This window comes from Argopecten irradians, chromosome 4 (genome assembly GCF_041381155.1).
Source record: "Argopecten irradians isolate NY chromosome 4, Ai_NY, whole genome shotgun sequence".
Classification (NCBI taxonomy): Eukaryota; Metazoa; Mollusca; class Bivalvia; order Pectinida; family Pectinidae; genus Argopecten; species Argopecten irradians.
This window is the reverse complement of record NC_091137.1, coordinates 49854747-49876658: the sequence shown is the minus strand read 5'-3', so window position 1 is coordinate 49876658 and position 21912 is coordinate 49854747. Positions and strand designations below refer to the sequence as shown.

The window sequence follows — 21912 nt, the reverse complement described above, 5'->3', positions numbered from 1 at the left end:
TTGAATGTCGTTGGCAAACATACTACATATAGCTACCAATCAACGGAACCACCTACAAAATAATGTACTAGACTGGCCGTCACACGTACGCTTATTGTAACGGCGCTGTAATGTGAAAAATCGAGGCCAAGTAGTACATAGTAGTTTGAAGAGGATATCGATATTCTACAGTGGCTGACATGAAAAATAAAAAAATTATTGCGCGCTAACTTAATACTTTAAGCGTCTGAAAGCATACTCGTCACGAAAATATTACTATTGCGTGAGCTCACTCGCATTAGTTTTGCGTTCTTTTGATTTTCTGTGTCCTTTCAGCCACCGTATTTTCCTTAGCTAGGGGATAAATTTTAGATGTAAACTATATTCTTATTTATTCTTATATTCTTAGTAGTTATATACTGTTTGTTTGTCATTTTGTTTTTGCCTCAAATGCTTGAGCAAGGGATGGAGAACTCTATCCACGGGAGTTGTGTTTGTGAGTAATGGATTTTGAGGTATACTGGGGTATTACAGTTGTAACTGACAAAACTAAACCACTAGGCCTAAGTTAGGTATAAGAGGAAAAGCTATTAGGCCCCTACTGGTGGCAGTAGGCCTATGTGGAAGGGGAGGTGTGACTACTGAGAGTGCTCATCATCAATCTTTATTCCTCAAAAAATGAGAGTGTATTTTGTTTCCGGAAATCTACATGATAGCGTCTTCTATCAGAATATGACTGTGAAAATTCCTGTGTAACCGAACAAAAACACATGCGATGGCTTGGTATATCAAAGTCCAGTCCGGATAGTCCGACGATCATGCTACATAAATTTGTGGACATACAATGATACAAACGTATACACATGTAGTACTAGCAAAAGCACAAAAACAGTATAGGTCTAGAGAGAAGGGTTAGACCTATTTCTTTTTATTTTAGGCCTATCCTAGACTCACAATATGCATTTATTTTTATTGACAGAAAGTCAAGTTGGCGGAGATTGATTAGAATTTTTTCTGTTTTTCATTTGTTATACTTCATTGACGAATTCTATAAATAATTGGCAATTATTACATAATTGTTTACAATATAAACGTAATCATGATCCTTATTTACCTTTGAAATGCTATATTGGTCTTGTTTAGGCTTACCTGTATCTTCCGGAAGTTGTGATTTGAAATTTGCCGCTCGTGATCACTCTTGCGACCTTCACCGCAAGGTCACGGTTCAGTCTCGAAGCCTCGATTTGAAAGTGTCATGGCTGCGCCCATATAGACTAAACGTGACCTGTCAAATATTTGTTTACAACCGGCATTCTGAAAACAACCTCGAAGGTATCTATTGCACGACGTATTTAGTTTATGAAACTGTTCCACTATCTAGTAATCAGCAGGAAATATACAATGAAATATAGCTATACTTAACTTAATTATGGTCTCATTGACAATCATTTGTTATTTGACAGGTTCAGATTGACAATGTCGAATTCGCTCGCCAAAGATTATAAGACTCTTTCATAAGTGGATATGAAGGATAGGGATATTCTACCCGAGGGTCACAAAATGTAGTAAAACCCGAGGCTCGCCGAGGATCCCGAGTATTTTTCTTTCATACCTCCACGTTTTATTGCAATTTTATAACTATAATATCCCGCTATTTTGAAATAAATTCGATGAAATCCTAGACTTGAAGTCAATTTTATGGGTAGCCATGCAATACAGCCGCAGGCGACATGAGTGTATTGCCCTGGACCAGCCAGTATTACATCCGTGGGTATATATCAATATATGGTTGTATAACTTATTAAGATTTGAGTACGTACATTTAACGTTCTGTAAGTAACATGATATATCATGCAGTGTCGGATATCCGTTAGTAGTGGATCATTTTAATGAAGAGAAGTTGGTCAAATCTCAGAATGATGCTCAAAACCTTGATGTTGAATGGTAATAACATTGTTAGAGTGATTAACATGTCAAGGAGAAGTCCTGATGCCACTATTATATACACATCCAGCATTAACCATGAATTGTACATGTACATACATGTATGTAAATATAGAAACTGGTGATTCTGATCATATGCATGTGGATATACATTGAAGCTCAGTTGCTAGAGAATCTAGATATACACTGGTTGAAGGTCCCTTGTTCAAACCTCGGTCTCATTTGATAAATGCTGATCATGACTCTTCTTTGTTGGCAGACAAGCAAGTCTGACAAGATGTGGCTGAACCCAGTGTACCAATATGGCAGACGCACATTGTGTAGAACTTGTATCAGAAGAATTGTGTCCAATGGTCACCTGAAACATCGAAATACTGACCAAGTGTTGTGGAACACGTCTGCTCAATCTATTTTCTATACTGCACCTTCAGACCGGCCCAGTACCATGTCCAGTAGCTCCAGGCCGGAGTTTGAATCCTCTCTATTCGTCAGTGCAATGTATCAAGATGACGTTCTGTTACTTTCACTAGACTTGGATTTTGAAGACATGTTACATGACTTAGATGAAAACCTAAACTTCAGAAAAAGTACCAGCTGGAGCAAAAGTCTTGTCATGGAGTTTGTAAGTTTTAGCTATCTTGAATCGTATACCAAAGGACTACACTATACATGTAGAAACCTTTATGTATGGTTCATAAACCCATCAATGTTTTAACTTAAAGGTGTTAAGAAATTGAGTTTTTGCATATGAAATATTTGGCACATCCCTTGTGCCTTGGTAACTATTCAATGTATGTATAAATTAAACAAACAGTGCCTTTATTTTGATACTAGAGACTGATATAAACATTGATAAATATCTATTTACTGTCAGTAATACATATATACATTGTACATTTGTATACTTAAGTGTGTAGTTTTACATTTATGTTATTTTACATTCCAACAGAAAAATAAATGTCAAAGATTAATGGAGAATAAAGAAAAGTTGAAAAGCATACAGAACGACCAAAATAGGATATCATCAGCTTATAAAGCCATTGCTAAAAAGGAGGTGAGTTTCTGTTTATCTTTTCTTGGTAATTCTACTAATGTAAAACCTTAAAGCTGTTGGTTAATTATCTGTTATACCCTAAAATCATATACAAATATTACATACTTTTCTCTGAATAATTCTTTGAAATATGTTACCTTCATATAAAACAACCAAGTTGAAATTTCATCTATACAATGATATCTTTGGGTAGTTCCTGTTTGAAAAAGAAGCCAATAGAATAAAATGATACACAGCTTTGATTGATAAATGAAATAGTTGGTACTTAATAAATTTGTCTGAAATATTTTTTCTGACACTAAGAAAAACTCGAGTCTCTCTAAAGAGGAAGCTGCCAAGCAGAGAGCAGGTCTGAAGGACCAAGGGAGACAACTCAAAGACCATCACAACCACATCATTGTAAGGGAAATTAGACATCAATGCCAATATAAGTTCCTCAAGTTCATTTAATTTTGTTTGGGATTTTGGCTTTCCAACATTACTAACAAAACTTTACTTGATGTTAAAAAACACAAACAAACAAAACAAAATAAATTGATAGTTCATGATCATAAAGACAGTGATCATCAAATTACAATTGTATTACCGTATTCGACCCAATAAGCGCCCATATCCCTATAAGACCCCCTCCTCCTTTTTGAGGACTCGATTGTCCACACATAAATAGAGACCATAACTACAAAAAACTGTCTAGATTTGCAATAATTTCGTTTTATTAGCACCTTTTCATTTTTTCAATTTTTTAAACGCCCTGGGCGCTTATTGGGTCGAATACGGTATGTGTCAATTATCTGTGTAAAAACTTCTTTCTTTTCAGATTTGTAAAATTGCATACTGGTATTTTTGAACCTCACATGGTTTGACATACTTTATTTGTTTAGGCTGATTTTCACACTCTGGAACAAGAAGTCTTCTATCATGCTTTGAAGATACCTAATCATCTACATAAAGACACAGTGAGTAAACAGGTCATGTAATAATGACCAATGGCCAAGGTCACTGTAAAAAGGTCAAGGTCATTGTTAAAAGGCAAAGGTCACTGTAAAAAAGGCCAAGGTCAAATTCTGGCATAAATTCTGGCGTCTCAGCTGGTAAAGTATATATATATTACTTTTGATGCAGTCATTATCAATTTTGTCAAATACTCTATATCATACTAGATCATATTGACCAGCACTAATTTGTAATACTAACAAAATTGACTCGCAAAAAGTTATTTAAAATTAGATAACCAACATGTAGGATAAAGACTTTGTTTACAGTGTATAAAACCTGATTGAATAAATAGAACAGTTTGATAGCCTAAGGAAATCTGAAGTGTTTCTATTGTAGCCAACAGTGGATGAGGTAAAAGAGCTCAAAACACATGGTTGTCCAGGTAAGTTTCTCCGAGAAAGAGTTCAGGGCCCAGTTTCATGAAGTTGAATATTCCTTAATTTTAAGAAATCCCTTAACTTAAAATTCTTCATAGCAAAGAATTACAGATTTTAAGGAAGGCTCCTTAACTAAAGATTTTTCCTTAACTTATGTAATGCTTTCCTATGGAGAATTTTAAGTAAGGAATTCCTTAAAGTTAATTAAAACATGGCTATGATGTCATCTTATGTTGTCACCAGTGCTCTATTTAGACTATTTTCTGAGTACTTGTTCTGTCTGTAGATCAGTACATCTTCGGGCCTTACAATGTCCATTATCTTGACTAATCTACAGTTTGAGCTGTTTCTCCAATACAGAATGTTTTAAAACTGGACCCTGATGATATTGGAATAAGGTTATAATTGCAGCTAAAATTTTCAGAATGATGTAGGTTTGTTATTCTTGTTCAGAAGATTCATCAACGCTACAAAAGGCTAAAAACATGACAACATATGAGAGACAGTTTTTTATCGTCTAAAAAAATCTCTATATATATATGTTGATGACTGAGGTTTTCTTAACTTGACTTTTTATTGGTTGATGGTACCCTTCTCAGAGTAGAAGAATTTAAAATTGAATTTGTGTAGAAATGTTGTAATCTAGTTGTTGAGAACTACATTGTAGGAGAAAAAATGTAGTCTTGTTTATATAAGGAAATGTTACATTTCAGAAAAAATCAAGATTTCAAAAGAAAAACTGCAGTCAGCTTTGAGAAAATGTGTGAAATTCAGGTACAGAATAGCAATTGTGTTTCTATGTATATGATATTAATATATGCAGGATAATTAAACTATATATATACACAAAATGTAACTTGTACATCAGAGAGTATACTCTCAACTGATTAAAGTCAAAGTCCATATATCGTACTATAAAATTGTGAAGCATATTTCATATTCTTTTCACATGTCATAGTAACACAAATACATTTTACTAATATACCAAGCTAAGTTCTGCACACTTTTAGCAAAATTTATGAATTCAAACATCAGAGGTCACACTGATGTTAACTTTTGTGTATTATCAGTAATATAGGTCAGAGGTCATACTGATGTTAACTTTTGTGTATTATCAGTAATATAGGTCAGAGGTCATACTGATGTTTACTTTTGTTTATTATCAGTAATATAGGTCAGAGTTCATACTGATGTTAACTTTTGTGTATTATCAGTAATATAAGTCAGAGGTCATACTGATGTTTACTTTTGTTTATTATCAGTAATATAGGTCAGAGATCATACTGATGTTTACTTTTGTTTATTATCAGTAATATAGGTCAGAGGTCATACTGATGTTAACTTTTGTGTATTATCAGTAAAATAGGTCAGAGGTCATACTAATGTTAACTTTTATTTATTATCAGTAATATAGGTCAAAGGTCATACTGATGTTTACTTTTGTTTATTATCAGTAATATAGGTCAGAGGTCATACTGATGTTAACTTTTGTGTATTATCTGTAAAATAGGTCAGAAGTCATACTAATGTTAACTTTTGTTTATTATCAGTAATATAGGTCAGAGTTCATACTGATGTTAACTTTTATTTATTATCAGTAATATAGGTCAGAGGTCATACTGATGTTAACTTTTGTGTATTATCAGTAAAATAGGTCAGAAGTCATACTAATGTTAACTTTTATTTATTATCAGTAATATAGGTCAGAGGTCATACTGATGTTTACTTTTGTTTATTATCAGTAATATAGGTCAGAGGTCATACTGATGTTTACTTTTGTGTTTTATCAGTAATATAGGTCAGAGGTCATACTGATGTTTACTTTTGTTTATTATCAGTAATATAGGTCAGAGGTCATACTAATGTTAACTTTTGTTTATTATCAGTAATATAGGTCAGAGGTCATACTGATGTTAACTTTTGTGTATTATCAGTAATATAGGTCAGAGGTCATATTATCTGATGTCCGATGCTGCACTTAAGGAGCAGGAACTCATCAGAAAGATGTCGTCAGATCTCAGAGTAGCAGGATTCACACATATGGTTTGTCCCGAGATCTTCAGGACAGTACCTATAGTGAGTATCTATCAGAGCGACACGCTTCACACTGTATAATCACACTTCTGTACAATTTGTATCCATGTACAGTGTAACTTCCCAAAACCGAACCTTCTCAAAACCGATCACCTCTAGAAACCGAACATCGGGATAGTAAAATGTAACTAAAATACACTTCTGAAAACCTTACCTGAGCGACACCGATAGATTGCATTGAGGTCTGATCAACCGACCGTGAAATACACACATACCTGTACCATAGTTGTCGCATGCCATGTCCTGGGGCATGTATACAGATGTGAAGGCTATAGGTACACGGTATTTATACCCGAGATGGTAGTGTAATTATTTAATCATGTCTATTGTTTAGATATTTAACGAAGGTCTACCACGTGCACACGGTTTGTTTACTGTAGGAAAACAAGCAGAGCTAGTAATAAATAGAAAGTTTCGTATTCAAATCACACAGGTTTTTAGCCCACCATCATCAGATGGTGGGCTATACAAATCGCCTTTCGTCCGTGGTCCGTGGTCCGTCCGTCCTTCCGTCCGTCCGTCCGTTAACAATTCTTGTTACCGCTAATTCTCAGAAAGTCCGTTAACAATTCTTGTTACCGCTAATTCTCAGAAAGTGCTGAAGGGATCTTTCTCAAATTTCATATGTAGGTTCCCCTAGGACTCTAGTTGTGCATATTGCATTTTGGGAACGATCGGTCATCAAGATGGCCGACAGGCGGCCATCTTGGATTTTGATAGTTAAAGTTTGTTACCGCTATTTCTCAAAAAGTGCTGAAGGGATCTTTCTCAAATTTTATGTACAGGTTTCCCTAGGACTCTAGTTGTGCATATTGCATTTTGGGACTGATCGGTCAACAAGATGGCCGACAGGCAGCCATCTTGGATTTTGATAGTTAAAGTTTGTTACCGCTATTTCTCAAAAAGTACTGCAGGGATCTTTCTCAAATTTCATATATAGGTTCCCCTAGGGCCCTAGTTGTGCATATTGCATTTTGGGACTGATCGGTCAACAAGATGGCCGACAGGCAGCCATCTTGGATTTTGATAGTTAAAGTTTGTTACCGCTATTTCTCAAAAAGTACTGCAGGGATCTTTCTCAAATTTCATATATAGGTTCCCCTAGGGCCCTAGTTGTGCATATTGCATTTTGGGACCGATCGGTCAACAAGATGGCCAACAGGCGGCCATCTTGGATTTTGATAGTTAAAGTTTGTTACCGCTATTTCTCAGAAAGTACTGAAGGGATCTTTCTCAAATTTCATATGTAGGTTCCCCTAGGACCCTTGTTGTGCATATTGCATTTTGGGACCGATCGGTCAACAAGATGGCCGACAGGTGGCCATCTTGGATTTTGATAGTTAAAGTTTGTTACCGCTATTTCTCAAAAAGTGCTGAAGGGATCTTTCTCAAATTTCATATACAGGTTCCCCTAGGACCCTAGTTGTGCATATTACATTTTGGGACCGATCGGTGAACAAGATAGCCGACAGGTGGCCATCTTGGTTTTGACAGTTAAAGTTTGTTACCGCTATTACACAAAAAGTACTGAAGGGATCTTTCTCAAATTTCATATATAGGTTTCCCTAGGGCCCTAGTTGTGCATATTGCATTTTGGAACCAATCGGTCAACAAGATGGCTTGGATTTTGATAGTTAAAGTTTGTTACCGCTATTTCTCAAAAAGTACTGAAGGTATCGTTTACAAATTTCATATGAAGGTTCCCCAAGGACCCTAGTTGTGCATATTGTTAATTGGGACCGATCGGTAAACAAGATGGCCGACCGACGGCCATATTGGATTTTGATTGTTAAAGTTTGTTACCGCTATTTCTCAGAAAGTACTGAAGGGATCTTTCTCAAATTTTATGTGTAGGTTCCCCTTGTACCCTAGTTGTGCATAGTACCTTTTAGGACTGATGCATAATGCCTTTCGGGACTGATCGGTAAACAAGATGGCCAACCGGCCGCCATCTTAGATTTCATTGTTGAAGTTTGTTACCACTATTTCTTAGAAAGTACTATAGCGATCTGTCTCAAATTTTATATGTCATGTGTTTGAAAAAGTTTGAAAAGCAGGGAAAAGATCCCTCTTTCCATTGTCAGACATAGATCTTTTTTTGGTGGGCGCCAAGATCCCTCTGGGATCTCTTGTTTATTTACATATGTAGTTGTCGGATAACGTTAATTATCTGTATGAAGAAGCCGAAGCCATGTATTGTTTTAGAAAATGACTATGTCATATAATGACAGGCATCGACTGATCATCGTGTAATTAGACCATATAATTTGATTCTTGACGTAACCGGAAGCGATCGGCCCTATCTAGGTTAGTGCAGACGAGAACATCCCCAAGAACATTCACGCAACTAACTAACTAAACTACATTTATAAGCGGTATCAAAGTCAAGATTGTTGTAATCTATTCCTTTATAACGTATGATTCTCTCTTTTGTGATAATATTCACATTAACAATTAATATTGGTCGGTTTTAACGAACACTAGGCATACATGGGGTACACTAGTGTAAAAAAACGACTTCCGATCGATTAAATCCGGATCGTAATGATAGGTATTCGGTTCACTTCTCCAAACCGAACCCTCTCTAAACCGGCTGAAATTACATGCACCGACCATGATCGGTTTTGAGAGGTTCCACTGTATATAGATAAACATTGCGATCCAGAAAATTAACAATTGGTCACTCTGATCATGTCAGGATATCAGGCTGCCCATCACTTTGCCATTGAAACATCCTTGTTTGAGAATGTGGATGTGGTCAGTGCTGCAGATACGTTATACTTATCGTTTGTCTAGGTGATTAGATGCTATTGATCGTTAGTTTTAGGCCTGGCACGAGTCATGAAATTGTCTGTCTTTGTCATTTGTGTTTCTGAGATTTCATACCTATTATATAAAAAATATTCCAATGTCAAAAACATTTATACATGTACCAGTATTTCAAATCTTAATTTTTTTTTTCTTTTCATTTTTCTTTAGGAAGGTGCTGGTATTTCTCCACTAAATCCCAAGGAGGTAAGATTGATACATGTGTGCACTTCTCTGGTGAAGTAATCAATGTGACATGAATTTATATATAAATCTGATTACACATTTACATAGATTAGGTTGAGACAAGCTTCTAACATTAGCAATATTTATTCACAGGTTTATCACCTGGAGGTCCAGGAAACAAACAAGGACAAGGCCCACATTCTGCCCTATAAGGAGTACATTCGAGGGACATCTGTAGTACCGTTTTTAGGTCAGTCCAACAAAAATACAGCGATGACAAAGCTTTCACAGGGGATGATGTTTTTGTGATTTCATATAGAATGTTGAATTTATTTTAAAAGTTATATCTGTAAATAATCAGTCATGGTTAAACATTATCTCCACATGAAGCTAGATTGGAAAGTTTTATGTTTGTGAACATTTTATTGTTTGATGTGAAATCACAAAATTTTGTACTCTAGAAAAATAATTGGCTCTAGATTTAGAGTATTTATAAAATTTATGTTTTTATTTGTTTGGTACATAATATAAATAATATTATTTTAATGATTACAGTAAAACATGTTTATAACAAACACGCTTACAACAAATTCATGGTTATAACAGAGTAAATGTCATTACCCATCATGGTTCCTATAATATGTCTGTAACATGTGTATCACGAACTATGCTTATAATGAAGTGATTTATTGGTTCTCTGGGGTTCGTTTGTTTTACTGTACTTTTTCCTATTTACTTACTTAAAGAGTAACTGCCCTGCAAGTAAAGATTTTAGAAATATACCTTTGCATGATCGGTGGCTAAATTTAGGATATTATCTATTCTCTTCTTCCGAACTGACTTTCTTCTTCCTACCATCTCCTTCAACACCGCATCGCTTTTGGACATTCAGATGAAGGTTCACCCCTGTGAGGGAGACTTTGAGTTCTGTCCCCTAGGTGAAAGACTTTGCGTTCTGTCCCCCTGTGAGGAAGACTTTGAGTTCTGTCCCCAGGGAGGAAGACTTTGAGTTCTGTCCCCTGGGAAGAAGACTTTGAGTTCTGTCCCCTGAGAAGACTTTGAGTTCTGTCCTCTGGGAGGAAGACTTTAAGTTCTGTCCCCTAGGAGGAAAACTTTGAGTTCTGTCCCCTGGGAGGAAGGCTTTGAGTTCTGTCCCCTGGGAGGAAGACTTTGAGTTCTGTCCCCTGGGAGGAAGACTTTGAGTTCTGTCCCCTGGGAGGAAGACTTTAAGTTTTGTCCCCTTGGAGGAAGGCTCTGAGTTCTGTGAACTTGGAGGAAGACTTTGAGTTCTGTCCCCTGGGAGGAAGACTTGAGTTCTGTCCCCTGGGAAACAGACTTTGAGTTCTGTCCCCTGGGAGGAAGACTTTGAGTTCTTTCCCCGCAGAGGAAGACTGAGTTCTGTCCCCGGAGGAAGACTTTGAGTTCTGTCCCCTGGGAGGAAGACTTTGAGTTCTGTCCCCAGGAAGGAAGACTTTGAGTTCTGTCCCCTGGTAGGAAGACTTTGAGTTCTGTCCCCTGGGAGGAAGACTTTGAGTTCTGTCCCCTGGGAGGAAGACTTTGAGTTCTGTCCCCTGGGAGGAAGACTTTGAGTTCTGTCCCCTGGGAGGAAGACTTTGAGTTCTGTCCCCTGGGAGGAAGACTTTGAGTTCTGTCCCCTGGGTGGAAGACTTTGAGTTCTGTCCCCCTGTGAGGAAGACTTTGAGTTCTGTCCTCTGGGAGTAAGACTTTGAGTTCTGTCCCCTAGGAGGAAGACTTTGAGTTCAGTCCCCTGGCTGAGACATAATCATTTCTGCTCCTACAGCCACAGAAAGTGTACAGGCATTCACACACACAGCCCTTTGCTTACAGTGGATGCTTTAATTGACCTTAGTTGGTAATATCCAATTAAGAGTTACCTTCTAAATGTCTGTATTTCTGTAAACTTACTTATTTTAGCACAGTCAAATGTTTGCGTAAATGCCAAAAATTATTATTTATAAAAGCGGATATTGATAAGCTCAATCGATAAATCAATACCAGAAAAACCCTTTTACAAAATTAAGCGCTGTGACTTAATTAGAGCTTCAAAGACAGCATGAAATGCACTAAAATAAAACTATCACTAAAATAAAACTACCTCTAAAATAAAACTATTACTAAAATAAAACTATTACTAAAATAAAACTATCACTAAAATAAAACTACCGCTAAAATAAAACTATCACTAAAATAAAACTATCTCTAAAATAAAACTATCACTAAAATAAAACTACAGCATGAAAAGCTAAAATAAAACTATCACTAAAATAAAACTACCTCTAAAATAAAACTATTACTAAATTAAAACTATCACTAAAATAAAATTACCGCTAAAATAAAACTATCACTAAAATAAAACTATCTCTAAAATAAGTGTTTTTATAGTATTTCGGATCTATTACATCATTATATGTATCTATATACAATCATATTTCATATCTATTACATCATTATATGTATCTATATACTATTGTATTTTGTATCTATTACATCATTATATGTATCTATGTACAATCAATTTTTAATATTGATATTGATCAATTAAGCGTTTGTATTACAGCATACTTTACGAAACATCTTGTGGCCTCAGATGATTTGCCCAGGAAGTTCTACACCATTGGTCGGTCCTACGACGTTGGTGAGTGTCATCTCCCTGTTGTATTTAGACCTCATGTCTCTGTACTGCTCTAGCTTCCATCAACTGTTACTACATGTATGTACACTAAGTTGTAATTCTCTCTTTTTGTTTATAGAACAAGAAAGAAATCCCTTGCCTGGTCTGTATGGAGCTCCACAAAATATTTGTGTAAGTTTTGTTGTGTTATATTGAATGAAATGTTTTCATTTTGAAAGAGTAAAACTTCAGTTACTGTATATATATGTACATTTTCATCCCACAATCATTTTGTCATTAGCTGACCTCTCAACTTTTAATACCCTGTGTTTTTATCTTACAGGCAGAAGTGGCAGCCATGACCAAAAACAGTCTCCAGAATGAGGCTATGTATGATGAACTGCAAGCCACGTTGTGGAGCTGTCTGATGGCCATGGATATCCCCGCCAGGTACACATCACCATCCCACAGTCCATACACTCTAGATTTATATCCAATCAACCGAGTACATTCCCCTGCCAACCCCAAATCTAATCGCTTTCAGATACTCTTGTATATTCTGCAAATCTCCTCTTCTCTTAATTATCCTTATATAATCTTCTTTCACCTATATATCCATATAACACAACAATTTGTATGATTGCTTAGATGTCAGAGCTCTCACAGTAAATGCAGTTTAAACACTTTCATTACAGAATGGTGCTAATATGTGCTGTTCAACACTTTCATTACAGAATGGTGCTAATATGTGCTGTTAAACACTTTCATTACAGAATGGTGCTAGTCTGTGCTGTTAAACAGTTTCATTACAGAATGGTGCTGTAAGCTGTGCTGTTAAACACTTTCATTACAGAATGGTGCTATAATCTGTGCTGTTAAACACTTTCATTATAGAATGGTACTATAATCTATGCTGTTAAACACTTTCATTGCAGAATGGTGCTAGTCTGTGCTGTTAAACACTTTCATTACAGAATGGTACTATAATCTGTGCTGTTAAACACTTTCATTACATAATGGTGCTAGTCTGTGCTGTTAAACATTTTCATTACAGAATGGTACTATAATCTGTGCTGTTAAACACTTTCATTACAGAATGGTGCTATAATCTGTGCTGTTAAACACTTTCATTACAGAATGGTACTAATATGTGCCATTCAACACTTTCATAACAGAATGGTGCTAGTCTGTGCTGTTAAACACTTTCGTCACAGAATGGTGCTATTATATGTGCTGTTAAACACTTTCATTACAGAATGGTACTATAATCTGTGCTGTTAAACACTTTCATTACAGAATGGTACTAATATGTGCTGTTAAACACTTTCATTACATAATGGTGCTAATCTGTGCCATTCAACACTTTCATTACAGAATGGTGCTATAATCTGTGCTGTTAAACACTTTCATTACAGAATGGTGCTAATATGTGCTGTTAAACACTTTCATTACAGAATGGTGCTAATCTGTGCCATTAAACACTTTCATTACAGAATGGTGCTATAGTCTGTGCTGTTAAACACTTTCATTACAGAATGGTGCTAGCCTGTGCTATTAAACACTTTCATTACAGAATGGTGCTATAATATGTGCTGTTAAACACTTTCATTACAGAATGGTGCTATAATATGTGCTGTTAAACACTTTCATTAAAGAATGGTGCTAATCTGTGCCATTCTACACTTTCATTACAGAATGGTGCTAGTCCCTGCTCACTCCCTACACTGCTCGGAGAGAAAGAGGACAGAGATTCAGTTCTGGTCACCAAGTCTACAACAATATGTTCAGGTGATAACCTAGTCTTTGTCACTTGGAATCAAATTGACATCTTTATATGATTAATGATTTCATACTTCATAAAGCAGTTTGAAAACTCGGCTTGTATTACTATGTACCTTTTAGTGGTGATTGGTGATCTATGCTCTCTTTTTACCACATGCTGTCTATACATTTGATGTTCAATTTTGAATCTTGAAAGAATCTTTTCATATTTTAAACAATTTATCATTTGGAGTCTCTCCATCAATGTTAGTTAAGTGATCTCCCATGATACCATCACACCAATGTAGTGAGATACAAGATTTATATATACTTTGTGTTTGAAGCATCTGTTATATAACGCCTTGCTTTTTATCACAGCTCCATGTCTTGATATCTGAATAATTACACCTATTTTAGTAAGGTGGATTTTGTTAGTTTAACGTCCTATTAACAGCCAGGGTCATGCAAGGAGGTACCAGGTATGTTGGTGGAGGAAAGCTGGAGTACCTGGAGAAAAACCACCAACCAGTGGCCAGTACCTGGCAACTGATCTATTTTAGTAAAATAAAGAGGTGTTTTGATTCTTTCTTTTTAAGAGCAGCACTTACTGAGATACTTAATTGACCCTAGATGTGTTTAACTTAAGTGTGACTGTCGCTTGAGGACATCTCAAGGTCAATGAAAGTAGGAGTACTTGGATGGAAACCTTAGAGTTATTTATAGTACATAGCAACGACCCCATTTGGGTTTCAGACTCGTAACACAAATGTATAGGGTTTGAATGAAAGTGATCAGACTCATAACACAAATGTATAGGGTTTGTATGAGACTGATCAGACTCATAACACAAATGTATAGGGTTTGTATGAGACTGATTAGACTCATCTCATAACACAAATGTATAGGGTTTGTATGAGACTGATCAGACTCATAACACAAATGTATAGGGTTTGTATGAGACTGATCAGACTCATAACACAAATGTATAGGGTTTGTATGAGACTGATCAGACTCATAACACAAATGTATAGGGTTTGTATGAGACTGATTAGACTTATAACACAAATGTATAGGGTTTGTATGAGACTGATTAGACTCATAAAACAAATGTATAGGGTTTGAATGAGACTGATCAGACTCATAACACAAATGTATAGGGTTTGTATGAGACTGATCAGACTCATAACACAAATGTATAGGGTTTGTATGAGACTGATCAGACTCATAACACAAATGTATAGGGTTTGTATGAGACTGATCAGACACTCCAGTACTGTACCTAAAATGTTTTGGTATATCTCCTCCCTACTAAGATAGATAACTGTTGGTGTTTTGGTATATCTCCTCCCTACTAGGATAGATAACTGTTGGTGTTTTGGTATATCTCCTCCCTACTAGGATAGATAACTGTTGGTGTTTTGGTATATCTCCTCCCTACTAGGATAGATAACTGTTGGTGTTTTGGTATATCTCCTCCCTACTAGGATAGATAACTGTTGGTGTTTTGGTATATCTCCTCCCTACTAGGATAGATAACTGTTGGTGTTTTGGTATATCTCCTCCCTACTAGATAACTGTTGGTGTTTTGGTATATCTCCTCCCTACTAGATAACTGTTGGTGTTTTGGTATATCTCCTCCCTACTAGGATAGATAACTGTTGGTGTTTTGGTATATCTCCTCCCTACTAGGATAGATAACTGTTGGTGTTTTGGTATATCTCCTCCCTACTAGGTTAGATAACTGTTGGTGTTTTGGTATATCTCCTCCCTACTAGGTTAGATAACTGTTGGTTGTTTTGGTATATCTCCTGCCTACTAGGATAGATAACTGTTGGTGTTTTGGTATATCTCCTCCCTACTAGGTTAGATAACTGTTGGTGTTTTGGTATATCTCCTCCCTACTAGGATAGATAACTGTTGGTGTTTTGGTATATCTCCTCCCTACTAGATAACTGTTGGTGTTTTGGTATATCTCCTCCCTACTAAGATAGATAACTGTTGGTGTTTTAGTATATCTCCTCCCTACTAGGATAGATAACTGTTGGTGTTTTGGTATATCTCCTCCCTACTAGGTTAGATAACTGTTGGTGTTTTGGTATATCTCCTGCCTACTAGGATAGATAACTGTTGGTGTTTTGGTATATCTCCTCCCTACTAGGTTAGATAACTGTTGGTGTTTTGGTATATCTCCTCCCTACTAGGATAGATAACTGTTGGTGTTTTGGTATATCTCCTCCCTACTAGGATAGATAACTGTTGGTGTTTTGGTATATCTCCTCCCTACTAGGATAGATAACTGTTGGTGTTTTGGTATATCTCCTCCCTACTAGATAACTGTTGGTGTTTTGGTATATCTCCTCCCTACTAGGATAGATAACTGTTGGTGTTTTGGTATATCTCCTCCCTACTAGGATAGATAACTGTTGGTGTTTTGGTATATCTCCTCCCTACTAGGATAGATAACTGTTGGTGTTTTGGTATATCTCCTCCCTACTAAGATAGATAACTGTTGGTGTTTTGGTATATCTCCTCCCTACTAAGATAGATAACTGTTGGTGTTTTGGTATATCTCCTCCCTACTAGGTTAGATAACTGTTGGTGTTTTGGTATATCTCCTCCCTACTAGGATAGATGATAACTGTTGGTGTTTTGGTATATCTCCTCCCTACTAGGATAGATAACTGTTGGTGTTTTGGTATATCTCCTCCCTACTAGGTTAGATAACTGTTGGTGTTTTGGTATATCTCCTCCCTACTAAGATAGATAACTGTTGGTGTTTTGGTATATCTCCTCCCTACTAAGATAGATAACTGTTGGTGTTTTGGTATATCTCCTCCCTACTAAGATAGATAACTGTTGGTGTTTTGGTATATCTCCTCCCTACTAGGATAGATAACTGTTGTTGGTGTTTTGGTATATCTCCTCCCTACTAGGATAGATAACTGTTGGTGTTTTGGTATATCTCCTCCCTACTAGGATAGATAACTGTTGGTGTTTTGGTATATCTCCTCCCTACTAGGATAGATAACTGTTGGTGTTTTGGTATATCTCCTCCCTACTAGGATAGATAACTGTTGGTGTTTTGGTATATCTCCTCCCTACTAGGATAGATAACTGTTGGTGTTTTGGTATATCTCCTCCCTACTAGGATAGATAACTGTTGGTGTTTTGGTATATCTCCTCCCTACTAGGATAGATAACTGTTGGTGTTTTGGTATATCTCCTCCCTACTAGGATAGATAACTGTTGGTGTTTTGGTATATCTCCTCCCTACTAGGATAGATAACTGTTGGTGTTTTGGTATATCTCCTCCCGACTAGGATAGATAACTGTTGGTGTTTTGGTATATCTCCTCCCTACTAGGATAGATAACTGTTGGTGTTTTGGTATATCTCCTCCCTACTAGGATAGATAACTGTTGGTGTTTTGGTATATCTCCTCCCGACTAGGATAGATAACTGTTGGTGTTTTAGTATATCTCCTCCCTACTAGGATAGATAACTGTTGGTGTTTTGGTATATCTCCTCCCTACTAGGATAGATAACTGTTGGTGTTTTGGTATATCTCCTCCCTACTAGGATAGATAACTGTTGGTGTTTTGGTATATCTCCTCCCGACTAGGATAGATAATTGTTGGTGTTTTGGTATATCTCGTCCCTACTAGGATAGATAACTGTTGGTGTTTTGGTATATCTCCTCCCGACTAGGATAGATACCTGTTGGTGTTTTGGTATATCTCCTCCCTACTAGGATAGATAACTGTTGGTGTTTTGGTATATCTTCTCCCTACTAGGATAGATAACTGTTGGTGTTTTGGTATATCTCGTCCCTACTAGGATAGATAACTGTTGGTGTTTTGGTATATCTCCTCCCTACTAGGATAGATAACTGTTGGTGTTTTGGTATATCTCCTCCCTACTAGGATAGATAACTGTTGGTGTTTTGGTATATCTCCTCCCTACTAGGATAGATAACTGTTGGTGTTTTGGTATATCTCCTCCCGACTAGGATAGATAATTGTTGGTGTTTTGGTATATCTCCTCCTTACTAGGATAGATAACTGTTGGTGTTTTGGTATATATCCTCCTTACTAGGATAGATAACTGTTGGTGTTTTGGTATATCTCCTCCCTACTAGGATAGATAACTGTTGGTGTTTTGGTATATCTCCTCCCTACTAGGATAGATAACTGTTGGTGTTTTGGTATATCTCCTCCCTACTAGATAACTGTTGGTGTTTTGGTATATCTCCTCCCTACTAAGATAGATAACTGTTGGTGTTTTGGTATATCTCCTCCCTACTAAGATAGATAACTGTTGGTGTTTTGGTATATCTCCTCCCTACTAGGTTAGATAACTGTTGGTGTTTTGGTATATCTCCTCCCTACTAGGATAGATAACTGTTGGTGTTTTGGTATATCTCCTCCCTACTAGGATAGATAACTGTTGGTGTTTTGGTATATCTCCTCCCTACTAGATAACTGTTGGTGTTTTGGTATATCTCCTCCCTACTAAGATAGATAACTGTTGGTGTTTTGGTATATCTCCTCCCTACTAAGATAGATAACTGTTGGTGTTTTGGTATATCTCCTCCCTACTAAGATAGATAACTGTTGGTGTTTTGGTATATCTCCTCCCTACTAAGATAGATAACTGTTGGTGTTTTGGTATATCTCCTCCCTACTAGGATAGATAACTGTTGGTGTTTTGGTATATCTCCTCCCTACTAAGATAGATAACTGTTGGTGTTTTGGTATATCTCCTCCCTACTAGGATAGATAACTGTTGGTGTTTTGGTATATCTCCTCCCTACTAGGATAGATAACTGTTGGTGTTTTGGTATATCTCCTCCCTACTAGGATAGATAACTGTTGGTGTTTTGGTATATCTCCTCCCTACTAGGATAGATAACTGTTGGTGTTTTAGTATATCTCCTCCCTACTAGGATAGATAACTGTTGGTGTTTTGGTATATCTCCTCCCTACTAAGTTAGATAGATAACTGTTGGTGTTTCAGGTAGGGACATTATCCTGTTATGGGGATTTCTTTAGTAGACGTCTCATGTTCAGACAGAGCCAGGACATTAACAAGCATCACGTTTCCAAGTCAACACCTATCTATACAGTAAGTACTTTGTTTTACAGTACAAACTTCTAGGGACCAACCAAATCACTTCGTTATAAGTATAATTAGTTATTCACATATTACAGGTATCATATATCAACTGCAACGAGAAATAAATATTGCTATGTTGAAACCTTGAATTTGTTTTAAGCCTGTTTGTTTTAAACATGTTTTAATGTATATGTTCCAAGGTAAACTTGTCTCACATTGGTTACTATTTCCCTTACATACCAATACAAATCTACTACATAATAATCTGTATTGAAATGTGCTGTTACAGCCAAGTTACTGTTTCCTGAAGTACACTACTTGGATCAAGGATGACAGATCCAAGAATTTCCATTTATCAAAGAAATGCTTTATTTATTAAAAACTGAGACTACAGAAAATGCTTGATATTTGATGTCATTGTGTAAGTTTTTAGGTCATCATGCACCGTCCGCTGTCGTCTGCTATCCACCGTCCGCCGTCCGTAAACTTTTCATTCAAATGACTTCTGCTCAAGACCCAGAAGACCCAGGGTACTGATATTGGGTCTGTAGCATGCTGGGATGAAGGGCTACCAAGTTTGTTCAAATGAATGACCTTGACCTTCATTTAAGGTCACAGAGGTCAAATAGGCTAAAATCCTTTAAACAACTCCTTGTGAATAACTAAGAGGCTTAGAGACCTGAAATTAGGCCCGTCACATGCTTGGATGAAGGGCTATCAAGTTTGTTCAAACGAATGACCTTGATCTTCATTCAAGGTCACGGGGGTCAAACAGGCTTAAATCTTTAAACGACTTCTTCTCAAGACCAAAAGGCCCAGGATACTTATATTGGGCCTGCAGTATGCTGGGATGAAGGGCTTCCAAGTTTGTTCATGAATGACCTTGACCTTCATTCAAGGTCACAGGGGTCAAATAGGCTAAAAACTTTGAACAATATATTCTCAAGACCAAAAGGCCCAGGATACTCATATTAGGCTTGCATTATGCTGGGATGAAGGGCTTCCAAGTTTGTTCATTCAAGGTCACAGGGGTCAAATAGGCTAAAATCTTTAAACAGCTTCTTGTGAATAACTAAGAGGCCTAGAGACCTGATGTTAGGCCTTATCCTGCTGGGATATAGGGCTACCAAGTTTGTTCAATTGAATGACCTTGATTTTCTTTCAAGGTCACAGGGATTAAATAGGCTAAAACCTTTGAATGACTTCTTTTAAATAAATAATTATATATAAAAAGGCCTCGAAATTGGATATTGGACTTGTAGCATGATGGGAAATCAAAGGACCGTCATCTTTGGTCTAATTAATCAAATATATCAGAACCTGAACTTCTGTTAAAAGAGTTCTATTGTAATGCCTTAATTGTTTGCCCTACTATATATTGTGAGGTGTTATATTATGCCAATAGTCAGATGAGAGTTAAGGCCCATGGGCCTCTTGTTTCTGGTTATCAAGACAGGAATAGTTATAAAGGTACAGGTTGGTAATGGTGAGATTCTTTTGTTTGTAGATACACGGGAGATGGGCCAACATCACTAGACTAGTGACGTTACACCTAGAGTACAGGTAAGGGGTAACTTTATTGTAAAAACGACGTTGTCAATGAAATGTACTATCGATATTCTTTGGACATGTATGATCCTTCAGATCTTTAAATAAAATTTGATTTCATTACAGTTGTCAATTTCCTAATAATGGCTAACTCATCTGACACATTCAGCAGTAAAACCAGCCAAAGCTTCCTTAGGATGTGATGGTCTGGACAGGAAGTGGTATGACAACTTAGCTCTTAATACAGGAAGTGAAAAAAACCCAATTTAGTTGTATGGACAGGAAGTGGTACGACAACTTAGCTCTAAATACAGGAAGTGAAAAAAAAATTTAGTTGTATGGACAGGAAGTGGTATAACAACTTAACTCTAAATACAGGAAGTGAAAACACAACCTAGATGTGTGGACAGACAGGAAGTGGTATGACAACTTAGCTCTTAATACAGGAAGTGAAAACACAACCTAGATGTGTGGACAGACAGGAAGTGGTATGACAACTTAGCTCTTAATACAGGAAGTGAAAACACAACCTAGATGTGTGGACAGACAGGAAGTGGTATGACAACTTAGCTCTTAATACAGGAAGTGAAAAAAAAAACAATTTAGTTGTATGGACAGGAAGTGGTATAACAACTTAACTCTAAATACAGGAAGTGAAAACACAACCTAGATGTGTGGACAGACAGGAAGTGGTATGACAACTTCGCTCTAAATACAGGAAGTGAAAAAACCCAATTTAGTTTTATGGACAGGAAGTGGTATAACAACTTAACTCTAAATACAGGAAGTGAAAACACAACCTAGATGTGTGGACAGACAGGAAGTGGTATGACAACTTAGCTCTAAATACAGGAAGTGAAAACACAACCTAGATGTGTGGACAGACAGGAAGTGGTATAACAACTTAACTCTAAATACAGGAAGTAAAAACACAACCTAGATGTGTGGACAGACAGGAAGTGGTATGACAACTTAGCTCTAAATACAGGAAGTGAAAAAACACTTATCTGAATAAATTGAGTTTGCCCTGTGATCTGGCAGATATTTTACATGTGAAGACAGTTGTTACTATGATAATTGATGTCTACAGACAGGAAGTGAAGAGACAACTCATCATATAGTGACCAGGAAGTTTTACGACATTTTAGTATCAGTGTGAACTGGTAGTATAATGGTATAACAACCACACAACACAGGATGCTTATTTACCTCAAACAACATGTGCCAATAAATTCTAGGATGAATGACGCACACAGAATGACAAACCAATTTTATATTGATGTGATACATGGTAGGAATTAAAGGCTTATTTGAATTTATGTGATAAATCTGCAAGTGATTATGATTATTTTATTTAATTTAAAAATTTAAAATTTTGATCTAAAATCTTGTTAAAATTAAATAAAACATTGACCAAAA

General features: G+C 36.6%; 2 protein-coding genes across 4 annotated transcripts in view; one reads left to right on the top strand and one right to left on the bottom strand.

The window, feature by feature from the left end:
- Positions 1 to 1179, bottom strand: part of LOC138321934 (serine-rich adhesin for platelets-like) — a 14537-nt gene extending 13358 nt beyond the window's left edge. Inside the window, exon 1 of the mRNA XM_069265974.1 lies at positions 1129 to 1179. The gene's annotated coding sequence lies outside the window, so the exon portion shown is untranslated. The remainder of the gene's footprint in view (positions 1 to 1128) is intronic.
- On the top strand, positions 1180 to 21912 carry LOC138321939 (serine--tRNA synthetase-like protein Slimp). Of its 3 annotated transcripts, XM_069265985.1 has the most exons (18): positions 1230 to 1311; positions 1443 to 1746; positions 2183 to 2545; positions 2873 to 2977; positions 3281 to 3376; positions 3859 to 3933; positions 4310 to 4355; positions 5064 to 5124; positions 6285 to 6426; positions 9424 to 9459; positions 9592 to 9688; positions 12017 to 12094; positions 12210 to 12262; positions 12414 to 12520; positions 13765 to 13858; positions 18847 to 18954; positions 20453 to 20508; positions 20620 to 21912. In XM_069265985.1, exons 3-18 carry the CDS (start codon positions 2201 to 2203, stop codon positions 20642 to 20644), a joined length of 1524 nt encoding a protein of 507 aa, XP_069122086.1. In that variant the 5' UTR covers positions 1230 to 1311; positions 1443 to 1746; positions 2183 to 2200; the 3' UTR covers positions 20645 to 21912. The 3 variants fall into 3 exon arrangements, with proteins under 3 accessions (XP_069122085.1, XP_069122087.1, XP_069122086.1); XM_069265984.1 differs by lacking the exon at positions 1443 to 1746 and having other exon boundaries at positions 1180 to 1311; XM_069265986.1 differs by lacking the exons at positions 1443 to 1746; positions 13765 to 13858; positions 20453 to 20508; positions 20620 to 21912 and having other exon boundaries at positions 1180 to 1311.

Coding starts and splice junctions, on each gene's coding strand:
- LOC138321939 (XM_069265984.1), top strand. CDS start 2,201: ATGTGGCTGAACCCAGTGTACCAATATGGCAGACGCACATTGTGTAGA. Junction 3,934..4,309: donor ATCATCTACATAAAGACACA/GTGAGTAAACAG, acceptor TTTCTATTGTAG/CCAACAGTGGATGAGGTAAA. Junction 18,955..20,452: donor AGTCAACACCTATCTATACA/GTAAGTACTTTG, acceptor TTTTGTTTGTAG/ATACACGGGAGATGGGCCAA.